Source organism: Protopterus annectens, chromosome 5.part0 (assembly GCF_019279795.1).
Source record: "Protopterus annectens isolate FY-2018-M chromosome 5.part0, PAN1.0, whole genome shotgun sequence".
NCBI classification, from domain to species: domain Eukaryota; kingdom Metazoa; phylum Chordata; order Ceratodontiformes; family Protopteridae; genus Protopterus; species Protopterus annectens.
The window spans coordinates 256,812,407-256,829,603 of NC_056735.1; the positions used below are offsets into that span (position 1 = coordinate 256,812,407).

The 17,197-nt window shown below is 37.9% G+C and overlaps 1 protein-coding gene across 1 annotated transcript in view; it reads right to left on the bottom strand.

Annotated features, from left to right (window-relative positions):
• Window positions 1-17,197, bottom strand: part of RSPH1 (radial spoke head component 1) — a 607,409-nt gene that overhangs the window by 300,884 nt on the left and 289,328 nt on the right. The window contains exon 5 of the mRNA XM_044071826.1: window positions 2,270-2,405. Coding sequence (XP_043927761.1) covers window positions 2,270-2,405 — 136 coding nt within the window. The remainder of the gene's footprint in view (window positions 1-2,269; window positions 2,406-17,197) is intronic.

The following is a 17,197-nucleotide window of genomic DNA, read 5'->3' on the forward strand; positions in this document are numbered from 1 at the left end:
TTGGTTAGCAAACCAGCTGGCCCTAGTGATGTCACCTGCTTGATATCCCCTGCTCTTACATCTAGCTATTAACTCCTGGCGATGGTGGACATATGTGGAGGAATCAGAACAAATTCTCCTGATATGAAGAAATTGCGATTTGGGCATATTCCTGATGACATGTTGTGGGTGGAAGCTCGTGGCATGAAGTAGGGTGTTGAAGTAAGGAAACTTTCTGAATGCCTCACTTTCCAAAGTGTCCGACTTAGTTCTCTTAATTAGCACATCCAGGAAAGTGATTTCTGCTCTATCAAAAGTTAACTTAAATTCAACACCCCACTTATTACAATTTAGATATTCCATGAATTCAAATAAAAATGCCTCATCCGCTTTCCACACCAACCAACAGTCATCAAGATATCTCCGCCAAATATCTAATTCATTCATAAAAATATTATGATTGCTATCATAAATCAATTATTCTTCCACGTAAGCCATAAACAGGTCTGCATATATGGGGGCAAAGGAAGCCCCCATACCAGTACCTGTTATTCAGAGACATTGACATGTATTACAGTCAGACAACTTATTGAACAGATACATCAAAGATCGGTGTTCTTACTCTTTTTGTAAGGGGCAGTCATTGGAATCTTTATTTAGTCATTACAAAAGGATGTTTAATCATCCTTCCAATCCCCCAATTCAAATAACAATAACTGGGAAACCATTGGTTGGTTGCCATCCATGTGGGCATTGTTTATATTGTCCAAGGGTGCTCAAGTCGAACAGTTTCACCAGTCACAATTCTCCACATGTTTATGATGTTTCTTTTTTTTGCTAATTGTAGTACCAGTTGGGTTATCTATTTAGCCCAGTGCAGCTGTTGGGCATTTTATGTGGGACAGACTTCCCGGCTCTTTAAGGGTCGGGGAACATTTAAGTGATATGAAAAATAAAAAAGTTTCGAGTTCTCTATACAAACATATACTCAAAGATCCCACTGGGGCTTTCAGCTTTATGATCATTGATCTTATTAAGTTCAAGAATTCAGATGTCCATACATTGCATGAGTTATTAACCAACAAAGAAAAAATGTGGATTGTTAAATTGGGAGCCTAATTTTCACCAGGGTTGAATGAACAATTTTTCACTGTACTTTTGTCAAATATACTCATTTTGTTACATATCAATTTTTTGAAGTATATTTTTTGAAAGACAGTTATGTAATATATTTTCATCCATCAGAGGGCGCTGCAGTATTGGGTTTAAATGAATGTGTGTAATTAGTGTGTTCCATGTATTACTTTTGCAGTTTGGTCACTGCGGAAGGCGCTTGCCGAAACCGGTATGACCCCACTGGGGTATTTTTCTATGGAGGAATGATGAAATAAATACATTTTGCTGGAGGCTACATTGGAGTGCTGGCTTTTTTTGTTGTTGGTTGGTTTATGTGGTACAGCCGTGCACTTGCCATTCGTGCAGGTATCAGTGTTTTGTTGAATGTTAGAACCAATGTACGTTGAATGTAAGGAATCCAACATCCTACTAATCAATAGGCATAAATAACTACACCCAAAAACTTCACCTCCAAAGTTATATAAAAATAAAATCAAGCTGAAATTAAAAATTCCTGGTGACATTTGGTTACACAGAAAGAGAGAATCTGAGGTTATGAGACAACTAGGCTTCAAAAACATGAACAAAAAAGGCTGACAACAGAATTATCACTTTACAGCATGCAGTTCATGCCATTTTAGTTCAGCTTTCTGAAGCAGAAGTTCATGAAAGTTACTAAGTAAAAACACATTATAGTGAAACTAGTACAGCAAGGAAAGCAATATATTTAAATACAAAAATGGATGTTGAGGTTTATACTCATAGTCTCTTGCTTTTTCTTAACTCCACTGCCTTTGCAGTTTGAAGTAAGTGGAATTATTTGTTTGTACATAAAGCTATTTCATTTTGAAATGTTCAAAGAACTTGGGGGGGTTAGGCGATAAGTAAAGAGGTACGGGAGCAGGAGTGGAACTGTAACCTGTAGAACATAACTTTTTGTACTTAATTATTTTACTTTTTCTGTCTGTACTATTTTCAGTACAATGTTTTATTATATAACGACTTTCAGTCAATAATGCTTTATTTCATTATACTTTGTTTCAGTAAGCTTGATAGAACCACATGATAATGCTTAAAATTTAGGGTTATTAACCTGTGAGATGCTAAACAAACAAGTCAGATTACCCTAAGATACATAATGATACTATAAAGTGTAGCTTTGTGGTATACTTACGTTGTTGCTAGCAAAATTTCCCTGGTACCTGTGATTAAGATGAATAAGCTCCCCTGCTCCTTCTTGTTTCCCATTTGTCCATGTGCCTTGGTATTTAGAACCAGTATCTACGTATGTATAAGTTCCTTGTCCATGTCTGTCAAAGAAGACACATTATCATTGCTTCAGTATTTGACAAAAATGGATTCTTATTTCTTGTACAAAAAATGTTCACCTGTCTGTACACTTTGCTTTATTATACACAACTAGTGTCTTAAGCTACAATAAAACATACATGCTGATGGTTTCCTGGTACCTACAAAATATGAAAGTTATCATAGTTTACCTAAGGTAACTTTCTTTCTCTGATGAAGGTCTTTAACATGATTATGTAACAGTAATATCTCATCTATCATTCTTGAATAGGCTAATGCAACTGCAAACAAAGCAAACATGTTACAGACATTTAAAATGCCACAGGTATGATCCACAGTATAATTCTAACTAGGGCATCAGTTAACTCTCAAGATTTAATACCTCAGATTTGGCTTTCATACTGTGCAGGATTTCTTTATCCCCATATATTCCAATCAGTTCCATGCCAAACCTGAAAAGTGACTTTAGTTTCATTTAGTTATGTCAGGAATTTCTGCTTAGGATCTACATACTATCAATGCAAGAATACCAAGAACACCCCTTGAGGTATTACCTTTTTGAAGTGCCTCTGTAAATATGCAGCCCATCAAATGCTTTACTTTTCACGTTTCTGATTTGAAGTGGAGAGTATATAATCATGAGAATCTCCATTAAAGAAAGATTAGTATTCTATATAACTACGTCTATATAGTATTGCATATTATACAACGACCCCCATTAATATTCCAAAATGTGCACGCTGATTGGTCAGCGTGCACATTGTAAATCAGAGTTATAGTAATGGAAAAAGGTCCAGTTGCCTGGACTTTTTCCATTAGTATAATTTTGTTTTTTACAGCAATGGAGAAAGCAAGATCTCCGTTGCTTTTTACACACTCTCTCGCTATGTTAAACGAGTTAAGTTAAACGAGTTTAACATAGTGAGACAGCTTTAAAAAAAGTAACGGAGATCTTCCTATCACCGTTGCTTTTTTAAAGATGTCTCGCTATGTAAAATGGGTTTAACATAGCGAGACAGCTTTAAAAAAAGCAACGGAGATTCTCTGTTGCTTTTTTAAAGCTGTCTCACTATGCTAAACTCCTTTAACATAGCGAGACACTTTGTATAAAGCAACGGAGATCTTTCTTTCTCCGTTGCTTTTGCCCACAGCTCTGATGTACTGCGTAAGCATACGCATGCGCAGTACATCAGAAATGCCGCAGAATACCAGACAGCTGCGGAAAGGCAGCAAGGAGGCATTATACAATGCCATTATTTAAGAAAAGTAATTATTTTTTTCTTAAATAATGTCATTGTATAATAGCAATAACCCACTTCTGGGTGTGGGTAATGCTGGATTTACCCACGGTTGTCTTTGTTTTAGCCACTCGGGCTTCACCCTCGTGACCAAACCACATCAACCATGGGTAAATCCAGCATTACCCACACCCAGGCATGGGTTATTGCTATAGTACTACACCATGACAAAGTGATATAACAGGATGCAGCCAGTCACTTCATTATCAAATGCCCCCAAAAGCGTCCTGCAAGTGGATGTATGGGAGGCAGCAGACAACAACCCAGATTAATTCAGAAATGCAAAGGTTTCATAAACATTTCTTTATTCCTTTTTTAATATACATTTTCTTTTACTACCAAATGGGTTCTTCTCTGATCATTTGAAGCACATCACAGACAAACGTCTCCCAAAAATGGTACTTCAGCCAGTACCCTACTAGCTTTTTATTCTCTCAAAAATTCTTGAGACATCTACTTCCACAGCTGCACAGGAGCACTTGAGAAAGTATGACCTATCCACCGATGAACAACATGAGTTTTGTCGAACCCATAATTATCAGCACTGCTTTAATGGCATCTACCAGGTTTATTTATCAAAGTAGGGTCTATGGTAAACTTACAGTTGCATGGTTTATGGAGTCAATAAATTCTATCAGCCATCCTATTCTTCTTACAGAACTCGCTAATATGTTCTTCCTGATTGCATATCATAGTTCAAAAGCTTCCTAGGTATTTGCTTTTTTAATCACCCCGACCTTCATACATCAGACTATGCAGGTGACCTGATCCTATTCATGTAAAGTCACTTACAATCTAATATCTCCAAAGAGCTCAGCCCTGATCACTTTACAGACACTTCTTGGTTATCAAGGAAACTCTTAAATATCACTTACACAAAAAGCAAAGTAACACTGCATGATATCATAGCCCTAGAAAGGCAACATTCCCCCTTCTGGAGAGTCCCCTTTTATATCACCACTGATGTAAAGGTTACTACACACTGGGCTGCAAGAAACCAAACTGCATTGCATCATTATTCCTTGTGTTTGTGCTCAAATTTTCTTTTGTATGCCTTCACTTCCTGCTATATAAAATGTTATCCATGGTAAAGCAGTTACTTAGTGTTTAAAGTTTCAGTTCAGAAGACTGCATATTATTTCTGTCTCTAATATATTTTGGACAGCTATGCCAAAAATATGATTACAGCACCCTTATTAGCCAAGTGATGCAGGTTATTTAAAATGTGTTATTACTTTTCAAACACTTGGAATATCACATAATACAATACAATGCAACACTAAATCCAGGCTGTAAATAAACTCATTCCAACCCTTATACTGCTTCCATTTCACATTTGCGTTACAATGATCAATAAGTTAAAAAAGATACTAAATAATTACTTTTCTTCAGAGTGACACCAAAAAGTAACTTCTAAAGTCTGACAGAGCCTTGTAAGCAGTCATTAAAATGATGCCAAACTAAATCCAAAATATACTCCTACAACTTGCCTCTGTCTGTAAGACATTAAAATAAAATGTGTAAAAAACTGAGACTCCAGACTGTGCTAGTGAAATACAAAAAACCTCCTTAAATAACATGCACAACAGTCATGTGATAAAACTTTAACCAATAAAAATTTAGGAAGTCTGCAGCTCATAAAGTGTGCAAAACACCATCAAATCAATTATTAGCCATTTAGAGGAAGCACAGATCAATAACTAAAGGTTAATAATGTTTCAATCTCCTACTGGTTTAAAATTTACTATTTCATTAATACCAGGTGGAAATGTGACATCCAGTCTCACCTATCACAGACATTTCTTATATTCAAAGATATATTGTAGACTAATGCATGGAACCATGAAATCAATAATGAAAACAAAAAATGTTATCAATATAACTTTTTGAATGTTTTTCCAATGCATTTATTCAAATGATTTGTCCTTAAAGCATGATAGTTTTCCTGTACTCTAACTTAGAGATGAGGAGTTGTGTTCATCACATAAAAAACAGGACATGTTTTGCACATAGCTGTACAGACCACATTCTTAGATAAACAATTATAAGACCTGGAAAGCACAAAAACATGAATCCAAATGCTTTACCAATATTGATTCATACACACTGATGTCAACTTCCACAAATGGCTATACTTTTCAGAAGTCTAATATTTGAACCTTTATCTGTATTCTGACTGTTTTGTTTCTGTCTTGTCTGAAAAAAAATCTTTCAAATTTTGTGTCCTTTTTAAAACAAATTTTATCCATCACCTGGTTCTGCATACTCCAATTGCTACAAACAATCTACCAATTATTGCATATTATATTTTATTATACCATGATCCCCCCAAAACGTGCACGCTGATTGGCCAGCGTGCCCGTTGTAAATCGAGTTATACTAATGGAAAAAGGTCCGGTCGCCCGGACTTTTTTCCATTAGTATAACTTCGTTTTAAACACTGTCTGCTATGTTAAATGGGTTTAACATAGCGAGACAGCTTTAACATAAGCACCGAAGATCTCCGTTGCTTATTTTAAAGCTGTCTCGCTATGTTAAACCCATTTAACATAGCGAGGCAGTGTTTAACAACGGAGAAAGCAAGATCTCCGTTGCTTTTAGTCTCGCTATGTTAAATGAGTTTAACATAGCGAGACAGTTTAAAATAAGCAACGGAGATGTCCGTTGCTTATTTTAAACTGTCTCGCTATGTTAAACTCATTTAACATAGCGAGACATAAAAGCAACGGAGATCTTGCTTTCTCCGCTTTTGCTCACAACTCTGATGTACTGCGCGCGCAGTACATCAGAACTGCCGCGGATGCCAAGACATCTGCGGAAGGGCAGTAAACAGGCATTATACTATGCCATTATTTAAGAAAAGTAACAGTTTCTTTTCTTAAATAATGTCATATAATAGCAATAACACGCCTGGGTGTGGGTAATGCTAATTACCCACGGTTGGCTTTGTTTGGTCTCGGGCACTCGGGACCAAACCACGCCAACCGTGGGTAAATTTAGCATTACCCACACCCAGGCGTGGGTTATTGCTATAATAGTGCACCTACAGAATGTAATAAAACATGGTTATTTATTTATCAACAACCTGTTTTTTTATTTATTTTCTTTACTTAACATTTGTTGACTGGGAAAGTCTGACTAGGACAGAGCCTATTTTCAGTGGAGCCCCAGGAAGAAACTTCCCAGATGCATTTATTATTATTATTACTATTACCATTATTATTTAGTATGTTCTCTGCTCTCCACTTCAAATATTGAAGACTTTAATACATGTGGTCAGTATTATGCACTTCTAGTCGCTGATACTTTACTGATGTTCCTATTTGCCAAAGCTGAAGGGTATTCACCTCAATAATTCTATTGTGTAATAACACACTTTCATTCTCTATATCTCCTGTTCTTCTGTCACACAAGTCCTAATAGCTTTTCCCTTGACTATATCATCTTTTAGCCAGCACAGATGTATGCTAGTATAATTCAAGTAAACTATTTCTTGTAACTTCTTTCTGGTGAATCCTTTGTACTCAGCCCATCCCCTTTCTTGAAAATGGTAATATCCCAAAAGCCAATTTGTGTGCTGTTGAAAGTCACACTAAATTTAAAAAATGTGGTTGTTGTATTAATAATAAATAAAAAAAGAACCCAGTATGAAAATAATGTAAGCTTATAGAAGCTAATATTAGTTCAATGATTATAAAAAAATGCCCCCAGTAAGCCATAACCAAACTGGGACATCTGGGAGCCACAGCCACCCCATGGCCACTCCTTCTAACAGTCTAAAAACCCTTTATAAAACCCAAAATTATAACTTAAAATAATATCCAATATTTTGGTTAATAATCAGCAGAAGAAATAGCTACAACATCACCATCATATAGGTTTCTGAAATATTCCAACCCAATGTCCCTTGATAGCAGAGTAGCTATGGTGGGGTAAAGCAGTATCTTCCCTAGGTAATAGCTGTTAGGAAGCAAGCTCAACACCTCAGAAGAAATGCCAGCTGGGTACAAGTGCAGTCTCAGCATTCAGTTAAGCAGTCATGATTGGTAGCATGGCTGTTTAAATTAATGCCTTTTAAATGTCAGGAACTGCAGAAAGGAGCTAGTAAAAGCTTTTTGCTACACTTCTGCAGTTCCAAGGACATGTTTTGGCCCTTAGCTTTGGGAAGAGGGGGGACATCAATCCTGGGAATTATACAGGGTACCAAATGAACTAGCTTTAGCTCTATCCATTACAATAATAAAATAGAGTGATTCAACATCAGTACTTAATAGCAAATCATTCTCCTCCACTTGAATGCCTCTAAATTTATTTCAGAGGTTAGCAGACTCTTTAATAAATGATGGAATAGAAGTCACATAATTTTTATAATATTTTCTAAAAATATTGCCAATGTCTCCATCTTACAACTGGCTTTTACCATTATTGTCCTAAAAGAAGGGTTTTCCAAACCTGTGTGCATTTTGTGGTCAATGGAAAATATAACTTACTTTTGGATGCTGAGTATTTAATAATTCTGCCAAACCCAAATCAATTAGACATTAAAGAAGCTGTTCATTAAACAACTCTATATGTCTTTAGTTCCTATTAATTACAGTGATACCCTCTCAGACACTGTATCATTCAATAACAAAGACATTATCTTATTATAAAAGTCATGGTCTAAATTCTAAAATAGTAAGCATCCTGCCTTTATCTGCCATAGCTACTTTTTTTGTCTTTAGTTAAGTAATTTAAGATGGCATTTTTTTGTCAAGTCAAATTATAATATTTTTTTGTAGGAGATGATTTTAATGCATCATTAATTTCACATTCACATCATTTTTGAAATTCACAGACAAGGGGAAATTAATAATCAGTTTCTTTAATAAGGTGCATTGTGCATGCAGCTTATTGAACAAACAATGCAATTTCAACTTATGGGTGGGTATATTGCTCAAGACTAGTAATGGCATCCATAAGACTCATTCTTCATGAGGGAACAAAGCTCCAGCCCTTGCTATGTGCCAGATCTGCAGCTGCTGTTGGCATTGTTGAAATAAATTAACAATTTTAAAGTCATAGCCATCTCATACCATTATTACCTTCTTCCCTGTGACTCCATGTTATTGTACTGTCAATGCGGTTTTGGCAAGAAGGCTGGAGGTGCATGCTGTGTTACTATAGCTATCAAAGTCCTTGCTTCCCCTAGATTCTGCTGCTGAAAAAACACCACTTGCCACTTGCTATTGTGACTTCTTTTTTCACTCTGGGTGGACAAGTGGTAGTGTACTGGTTTCATCAAATCACTCTACTACCCACCATTATCCTGATCATCTATCCCTAGAAAATGTCTATGGAACTGGTTGTTATAATGATCTAGAAAATCCGCACATTCTGCCTGACTATATCATTCCATGTGAAGGCCACTCTGATTAGTCAGTGGTATAGAACACTCAGCAATGTTTTTAATCTTCTTCTTCTTCTTTCGGTTGCTCCCATCAGGGGTCGCCACAGCAGATCAACCGTTTCCATTTCCTCCTGTCCTCTGCATCTTGCTCTGTCACACCAACCACCTGCATGTCCTCTCTCACCACATCCATAAACCTTATTTTAGGCCTTCCTCTTTTCCTGTTACCTGGAAGCTTCATCCTTAGCATCTTTTTCCCAATATACTCTGCATCCCTCCTCAGCACATGTCCAAACCAACGTAATCTTGCATCTCTGGCTTTGTCTCCAAACCTTCCAACCTGGGCTGACCCTCTAATATACTTATTCCTAATCCTGTCCATCCTCGTCACACCCAGTGCAAATCTTAACATCTTCAACTCTGCCACATCAAGCTCTGACTCCTGCCTTTTTGTCAATGCCACTGTCTCCAACCCATATAACACAGCTGGTCTCACTACCCTCTTGTAGACATTCCCTTTCACTCTTACTGGTACTCGCCTGTCACAAATCACTCCTGAGACTCTTCTCCACCCACTCCATCCTGCTTGTACTCTCTTCTTTAATTCTCTTCCACACTCACCATTACTCTGAACTGTTGATCCCAAGTATTTAAACTCATCCACCTTCGCCACCTCTACTCCCTGCATCCTCACCATTCCTCTATCCTCCCTCTCATTCACACACATATATTCTGTCTTAGTCCTGCTGACCTTCATTCCTCTTCCCTCTAGAGCATATCTCCACCTCTCCATGGCCTCCTCCACCTGTTCCCTACTCTCACTACAAATCACAATGTCATCTGCAAACATCATAGTCCACGGGGACTCCTGTCTGACCTTGTCTGTCAACCTGTCCATCACCATTACAAATAAGAAAGGGCTCAGAGCTGAACAATGATGTAATCCCACCTCCACCTTAAACGCATCAGTCACTCCCACCGCAGACCTCACCTCTGTCACACTACCCTCGTACATATCATGTACCACTCTTACATACTTCTCTGACACTCCCGACTTCCTCATACAATACCACAACTCCTCTCTAGGCACCCTGTCATATGCTTTCTCTAAATCCACAAAGACACAATGCAACTCAGCAATGTTTTTAAAATTGAAATATATATTCCTATTAATGTAATCACTGTAAAATATTTCAAACTTCTTAAGCTTATATTTCTTTTGTTGTGTGTTTCTTTCTCCAGTTTAGTTTCAAAATGTGTTTGAAATGTAATATATCTGAATTAAAAATAAAACTGGTGGAACTCTGAATTAATGTGCTATTTAGATATGAAAGCCCAGTAGGGTGATTAGGAGCTTTCCATTTCTTAAAAAATATATATTATCTGAGCATAATACCAAAACTATAAAGACCCTGGAATATCTGTCCATGTTACCACTTTCTATAGAAAAAAAATTAAAATAAAATAACATATCTCATTGGAGCCTATTTAGTCTTCTTCCAGTTGCCTAAACTTATCCATAACTGGAGGTGAATTTGTGTCATTAACCCCTAGATACTTATCACTGAATGAATTCATTGGAAGTTCAAGAAAAGACTGTAAATTTATACCCATTAAAGCACAGAATAAAGCTGTATCTGCTACTGCCATGTTTAGATTATGCATTATAGAAAGTTCAAAAAGAACCTGTAGCGCACCAGTGAAACGCCATTCTAGATCATCATGTTAGGTAAAAACCTTAGGTACAACAAGGAAGCTGCTGCTTGGACTGAAATGTTGGACATTATTTTAAGTTATAATTTTGCATTTTATGAAGGCAATTTCTTTAGATAGCAACATGCAGCAGACAAGGGGGAGGCTATCTCCTAGTTATGTCAGTTTGGTTATGGCTTATTAAGAGCAATTTTTCATGTGTAACTTACGTCATTGGGCTAACATTGAATTCTATCCAGTGTTGCACTGATGATTCTTCATATGAAAAAATGACATTTAATCTTTTGTACTCTTTATTTAATACAACCACTGAGTTTTTAAAATTTAATACATCTTTTGATGGGATTCAAATTATTATTGTTATTTGGTTTTTACTATTTTCAAGAAAGGGTACAGGTTAAATGCTAGAATTCACAAGAAAGATGTTATAAGAAAAGTACAGCTGTGTAAGTTGAACGTGCCCATAACAATAGATGTTCAAATTCCTCACTGCTTCAGTAACCCATGGGCTATATGGATTGTTTCCTGCTTAAGAAACAACAGCTGCCCAGCTTCAAAAAGTTCTGACCCCCCCCCCCCCCCCACACACACACACACTTTTTCTCTCTGACTGCTGATTGGAACATCCCAAGGAGGAAAATCAGCAGTCATAGTGAATCTTTCTTCAGGACTTTCTTGCCCATACAGTGAGAGAACAGCCTAAGAGGCTAGAACTTACCAAACCAAAAAGACAGTAACATATAAAGTAAAACAAACATAACCCTACTTTATACCCCATGTGACACCCGTGCACTGGCCCAGTAATCAAGGAGTCTCATTCCTCACCACTAACACCAGTGGGTGGTGTCCACATTGGGAGGTTGACAAGTACACACACAGTAAAGAACAATTTCTCTTAAGAGCATACAGAGATCAAAGTCAGTCTGCGTCTGATTTCTCCCTTTCTCTCCAGATCCCCAATAAGACTCCCCACTGGCACAGCTATAGGGTTCAGATCTCAGCCTAGTGGTCAAGCCAAAACCTCCAGCACTCTCTCTGTTCAACCAGTGCTTTGTGTACCTGCCCACTCAGCTGACACACACACACACACACACACACACACACACACACACTTTGAGATTTGATTTATATACAAACACACAGACACTCCTGGGGAAGGCTGGCACAGGTTCTCCAGCTATGCCCCCTTTCTGCTCAGACTATAAGGTAGTACCAACTTACACCAGCCACTACTATCAGTTACTATAAAAGCCCTTACCAAAGGGTGTCCAATTCAATTGTGCAATATTACTGCTATCCAGATAGTAAGTGTGATTAGAACTTTTAAGGCTACTGGAGTGGCTTATACAGTATCACCAAATACATGCATGTATTCTAGAGCTTAAGTTATCTCTACACAAAGCAGCCACATTGAAAGGTTTAAAAATATTTAATAATAAATAATAAAAACACAAGACAATACTTATTACTTCAACACAATGACATTACAGAGTTCAGAAATCACAGGAAATACTTTAAAACAATATTGTAGGATAGTCTGACATAAATATAGAAAACAGCTAGACTAATCTAGCTATATTCCTAGCTATCTCTGAGAGAAATCACTGTTCTAAATACTACTTACATACAGAGCAAGCAACGCTGGTGAGTGGATGTTCTTACTAGATCCAAGACAAGATACAAAATTATCTTCTTTCTTTCTGAGATAGCCCTTAAAATGATAATACACAGTACTGCTGAGTCATTTCAAATCACATCATTATTGATACCTGTGCTAAAGTTTCCCAGGCTTGCAGAACACAAAAGTTAACATATCTTTGTAATCTTGCACCTGCCAGGAAGATGGAGCAATAAAGGACACTTTACATGTAAAATCTAGTAATTATCTCTGTCTTAAAATAATAGTAAAATTCCTAGCCAAGACACCCTGTCTCCGAGCTTGAGATCAAACACAGTTGTAAAATTCTTTACTTAACAGCTTTCTTCCAGCAGGGTGCACTGTGGTTACATTTTTGAAGCTCAGTACAACATATAGTTTAATCCTAACATGTAGTTTTCTTTACATTTGTAAAACAAGCCTGTGGATTATATTAATATTTACAATGACACTGAATTATCTACAAAATTCTATCTGGCAGCCCCTCAGTTTTTCACACCCCAACTACAACTATATACAAGAATAGGGGAAAGAAGAGTGGGTGCAGCTACTGCAGCAGCAAGGTATACCTCTCAACCTCTTAGTACAAGAAATGTGGACAAAGCCATAAATAATGGGAAGACAAAGGCCCACAAATAGGGACAATTTTTAAATATTGCTCTTGTTAATGTAGAAAGTTGATAGAATAACAGGTTTTACATTAGCAGGCATTTTCTGAAGCATATGAAGTCTAAAACTCAGTCCATCCATCCACAACCTCTTTTTCCCATTTTTGCACAGGGGTCAGGGTATCACTTCAACAGTGACAATCATCTAGAGACAAGGTTTACACTACCAGGTGTCTAGCCCTGCCACAGTAGTTCTCCACCACACACACACATGCCCACTCACACCTATGGTGAATTCAGAATGTCCAGTCCAATGCTGCATTATTTAGCAATGTCAGTCCTCAATGATCAGGTTGACAGACGGGAGTCCCCGTGGAATATGATGTTTGCGGATGACATTGTAATCTGTAGTGAGAGTAGGGAGCAGGTTGAGGAGACCCTGGGGAGTAAGAAATATGCTCTAGAAAGGAGAGAAATGAAATGAAGGTCAGCAGGACTAAGACAGAATATATGTGTGTGAATGAGAGGGATGCTAGAGCAATGGTGAGGATGCAGGGAGTAGAGTTGGCAAAGGTGGATGAGTTTAAATACTTGGGATCAACAGCTCAGAGTAATGGTGAGTGTGGAAAAGAGGTGAAGAAGAGAGTACAGGCAGGGTGGACTGGGTGGAATATAGTGTCAGGAGTGATTTGTGACAGGTGGGTACCAGTAAGAGTGAAAGGGAAGGTCTTACAAGAGTGTAGTGAGACCAGTTATGTTATATGGGTTGGAGACAGTGGCATTGACAAAAAGGCAGGAGTCAGACCTGGAGGTGGCAGAGTTAAAGATGTTAAGATTTTCATTGAGTGTGACAAGGATGGGCAGGATTAGAAATCAGTATATTAGAGGGTCAGCTCAGGTTGGACGATTTGGAAACAAAGCCAGAGAGGTGAGATTGCTTTGGTTTGGAAATGTGCTGAGGAGGGATGCTGGGTATAATGGAAAAAGGATGCTAAGGATGGAGCTGCCAGGTAAGAGGAAAAGAGGCAGGCCCAAGATAAGGTCTATGGATGTGGTGAGAGAGGACATGCACATGGCTGGTGTGACACAGCAAGATGCAGAAGACAGGAATAAATGGAAACAGATAATCTGCTGTGGTGATCCCTAACAGGAACAGCTGAAAGAAGAAAACCTCAATGATTTGCCAGAAAGCCACACATTTTATGAGGAACAGACCAAAAACTAAGTAAAAATCTGTCCATTCGGCAAAAATCTTGACAGTTGAGAGGTACTCAGAGAGGAATTCAAGCATCTATTGTTATAGGTAAGTGCAATTTACACAAGTGTACTATGCTCATCTTTCTCACTGTTGCAGTAGCCATTAGCCTATATGATCTCATTACCAAAGCCTATCCAACCTGACAGGAGGAAGGATATAGATCCAGGGACCCCTAGAGAATGGTCCTAGCAAAGTTCGACCTAGGTTTAGAAAAGGAATACAATTTGTAATGCCTTGTAAAGGTATATATAGAGAGCCTTGTAGCTGCCTGTAGAATGTTTCTACACTTCACCTCTTTCCAACATGCCATTGAAGAAGACAAGGCACTAGTAGAATGAGCCTTGATATTGCCTGGAATAGATATGCCATGGTGGGAATAACAAAAAAAAACAATAGCAGAAACTGTCTGTTTAGACACAAGGTGTCACTATTTTGCCCTTGATAAGAAATAAATAGCTGTTCAGCACTTTTAAAGGGCTTATTTCTCTCAAGATAGTACCTTAGCTGCCTATGTACATCCAAAGTATGCAGAATCCTTTCTCCCTGGTTTTTAGGTTCTGAAACAGAGTATAAAGGCTAATTCCAGATAAAATCACTTTAGCTAGCAGATATAGGAGACTCTGTCTCTGATACCCTCCCTGTGGGAGGAATAAAGACACCTTGAGGTTTCCAATAGTTTATTCAGTTAAGTAGGTAGATGGATGAGTATTCTTGTTCTAATACTTTACATTCAACAGGTCAGTTATTTAAAGACAGTTACAGACAATGGTGGGGGGGGGGGGGTCCACAGGAGCTGACGGGAGGTAACTCTGGGAAATGGAAAAACAAGAAGCCAATCCCAAAGCTTAGAGGTTAGTCCCTTATTTTAATATTTCTGAAAGACCCACGAGGCTTTACGAGCTCAGCAGACTGTGGAACCTCATTCTTAGTTAAAAGGTTTTATTTTTAACTTCTGACAAACAAAACATGACAATACATTATGAGCTGCAAATATAGAACTATAGCTAAGAAAACACTTTCACCTGAGCTTCATAAGGTCCATCTAATAGAGTAGTTTACACACTGAACATTGAAAATGCCTGCTTTTATGAGGCTATCACCAGACTTTAGTAGTCTAATTTGTAACACATGTAAAATGAGAGGCTGTGTCTGCATCAGTGGGGCTAATATTCCTTGGAGCCAAGTATGAAAGCTTTATTACAGAACTTTTTCTAGTCTATCACGTGTAATATGAGAGGCTGTGTCCATGTTTTATGGGGCTCATTATCTCCTGACATATAATATGAAAGGTTAATATTCTGTTGTATAATAAAAAAGGTTTACAGTGCCTGCTTATAAGGGGCTCATATACATGATTAATATGACCAGTCCCCATTCTTTTTCCTCTTGATGAAGACAGACCTTTTTATATGCAGGGGAGGTAGTCGCTTAAAGCTACAGTCTGCGATTCCCATTTTTGAACAATACATGCATCCAGAGAACTAGCATACAGTAGAAAACAAGTCACAGTGGTCATTTGTTTACAGAGCTCATGGATGTACACAAATACAAAGAAAAAAAGTAAGTGAAGTTTGATACCTCAGGACATTTTGTGTAGGATTTCTGTGCCCATGGAATAAGCATCCACCAAGTGGTGAACTGCAGAGTATACAAAAACTTTTAATAAACATAAGAATCTCAGATCTTCTTTGAGCATAGGCAAATTGTGTCCCTGGTGTAAAGAATACAGTAGCATGGAGTGGTGCCCTGGAAGAACGATTTTCATTGTACTGCAGATTATAGAAATTTTGTTAAATGTAGGCTCAGTGGCTACAGTATATATACCTGATTGCTGTGGGGTAGCTGCAGTGAGAGGTGGAATGCTCTTGGTCTAGGTTTGCCACCTTTTAACAAGGCCAAAGTGGAACATGGGGGTGTGGCCAGTATGACATGGGGGTGTGGCCAATATGACACTGGCTATACTCCACTATGACATCACCAGAGATGTTGAAGGAGATGCAGTTATGGGTACAACATTGTGAAGTTATTACAGCATACTGAAAACTCACAAACCATTTAAATGAAGCAAGTGAAGCATTACTGCAAAAACACACCGCTCACTTGTAACAGTAAGTAAACTGTAAAGGAAAAAAAACACACTACTCATATTAAACAAACATATTTATTTAGGAAAAAGTAAAAGAGCTCTACTTAGAATAACCATGACTATTCTGAAAGAAAACTAAAAATCTATATACTGCACACAAGCTAAACGTGCATAATTAGGACTATTTTTATTGGAAATTAAAGCTAAAGCAAAAAATAATACAAAACTACATACTGCACACTACAAGATAAGTAGACTAAAAAGTTATGTTCTTACCATGACGTTCTATCTATGTTGTCTTTCTTCATTCATTCTTGACAGTTGGGTTTCGGTTCTGTCCTCGGAACTGACTCGTCTGTTGTAACAAGCTTGCTCCAGTCAAAAACTCTCAAGCTGAGGTTACCCATAGTGCCTCTCTTCCCCTCCCTTCAGATCGAGTTTGCCCTTAGAAAGTAAAAGTGGAAGCTTTGCCTAAGCAACTGCCCTACAATTGAACCAGGACCTAATTCAGACCACCAGAAGCCTCTGGAGGGGGTAGGAGGGTGGGATGTCAAGAATGAATGAAGAGTGACAACACAGATGGAACATTATGGTAAAAACATAACTTCTTTATCTGATGTTGTCGATCTTCATTCATTCTTGACAGTTGGGACAGAGTCCCTAGCTACTATATATCCCAGGAGGCCTTATGGAAGGATATTCATGAGCACCATAGAGCCAAAGGATGCACTTCCCCTGGAGAATTCCAATTTTTAACGAGTGCTAAAAGTATGAGGGGTAGCCCA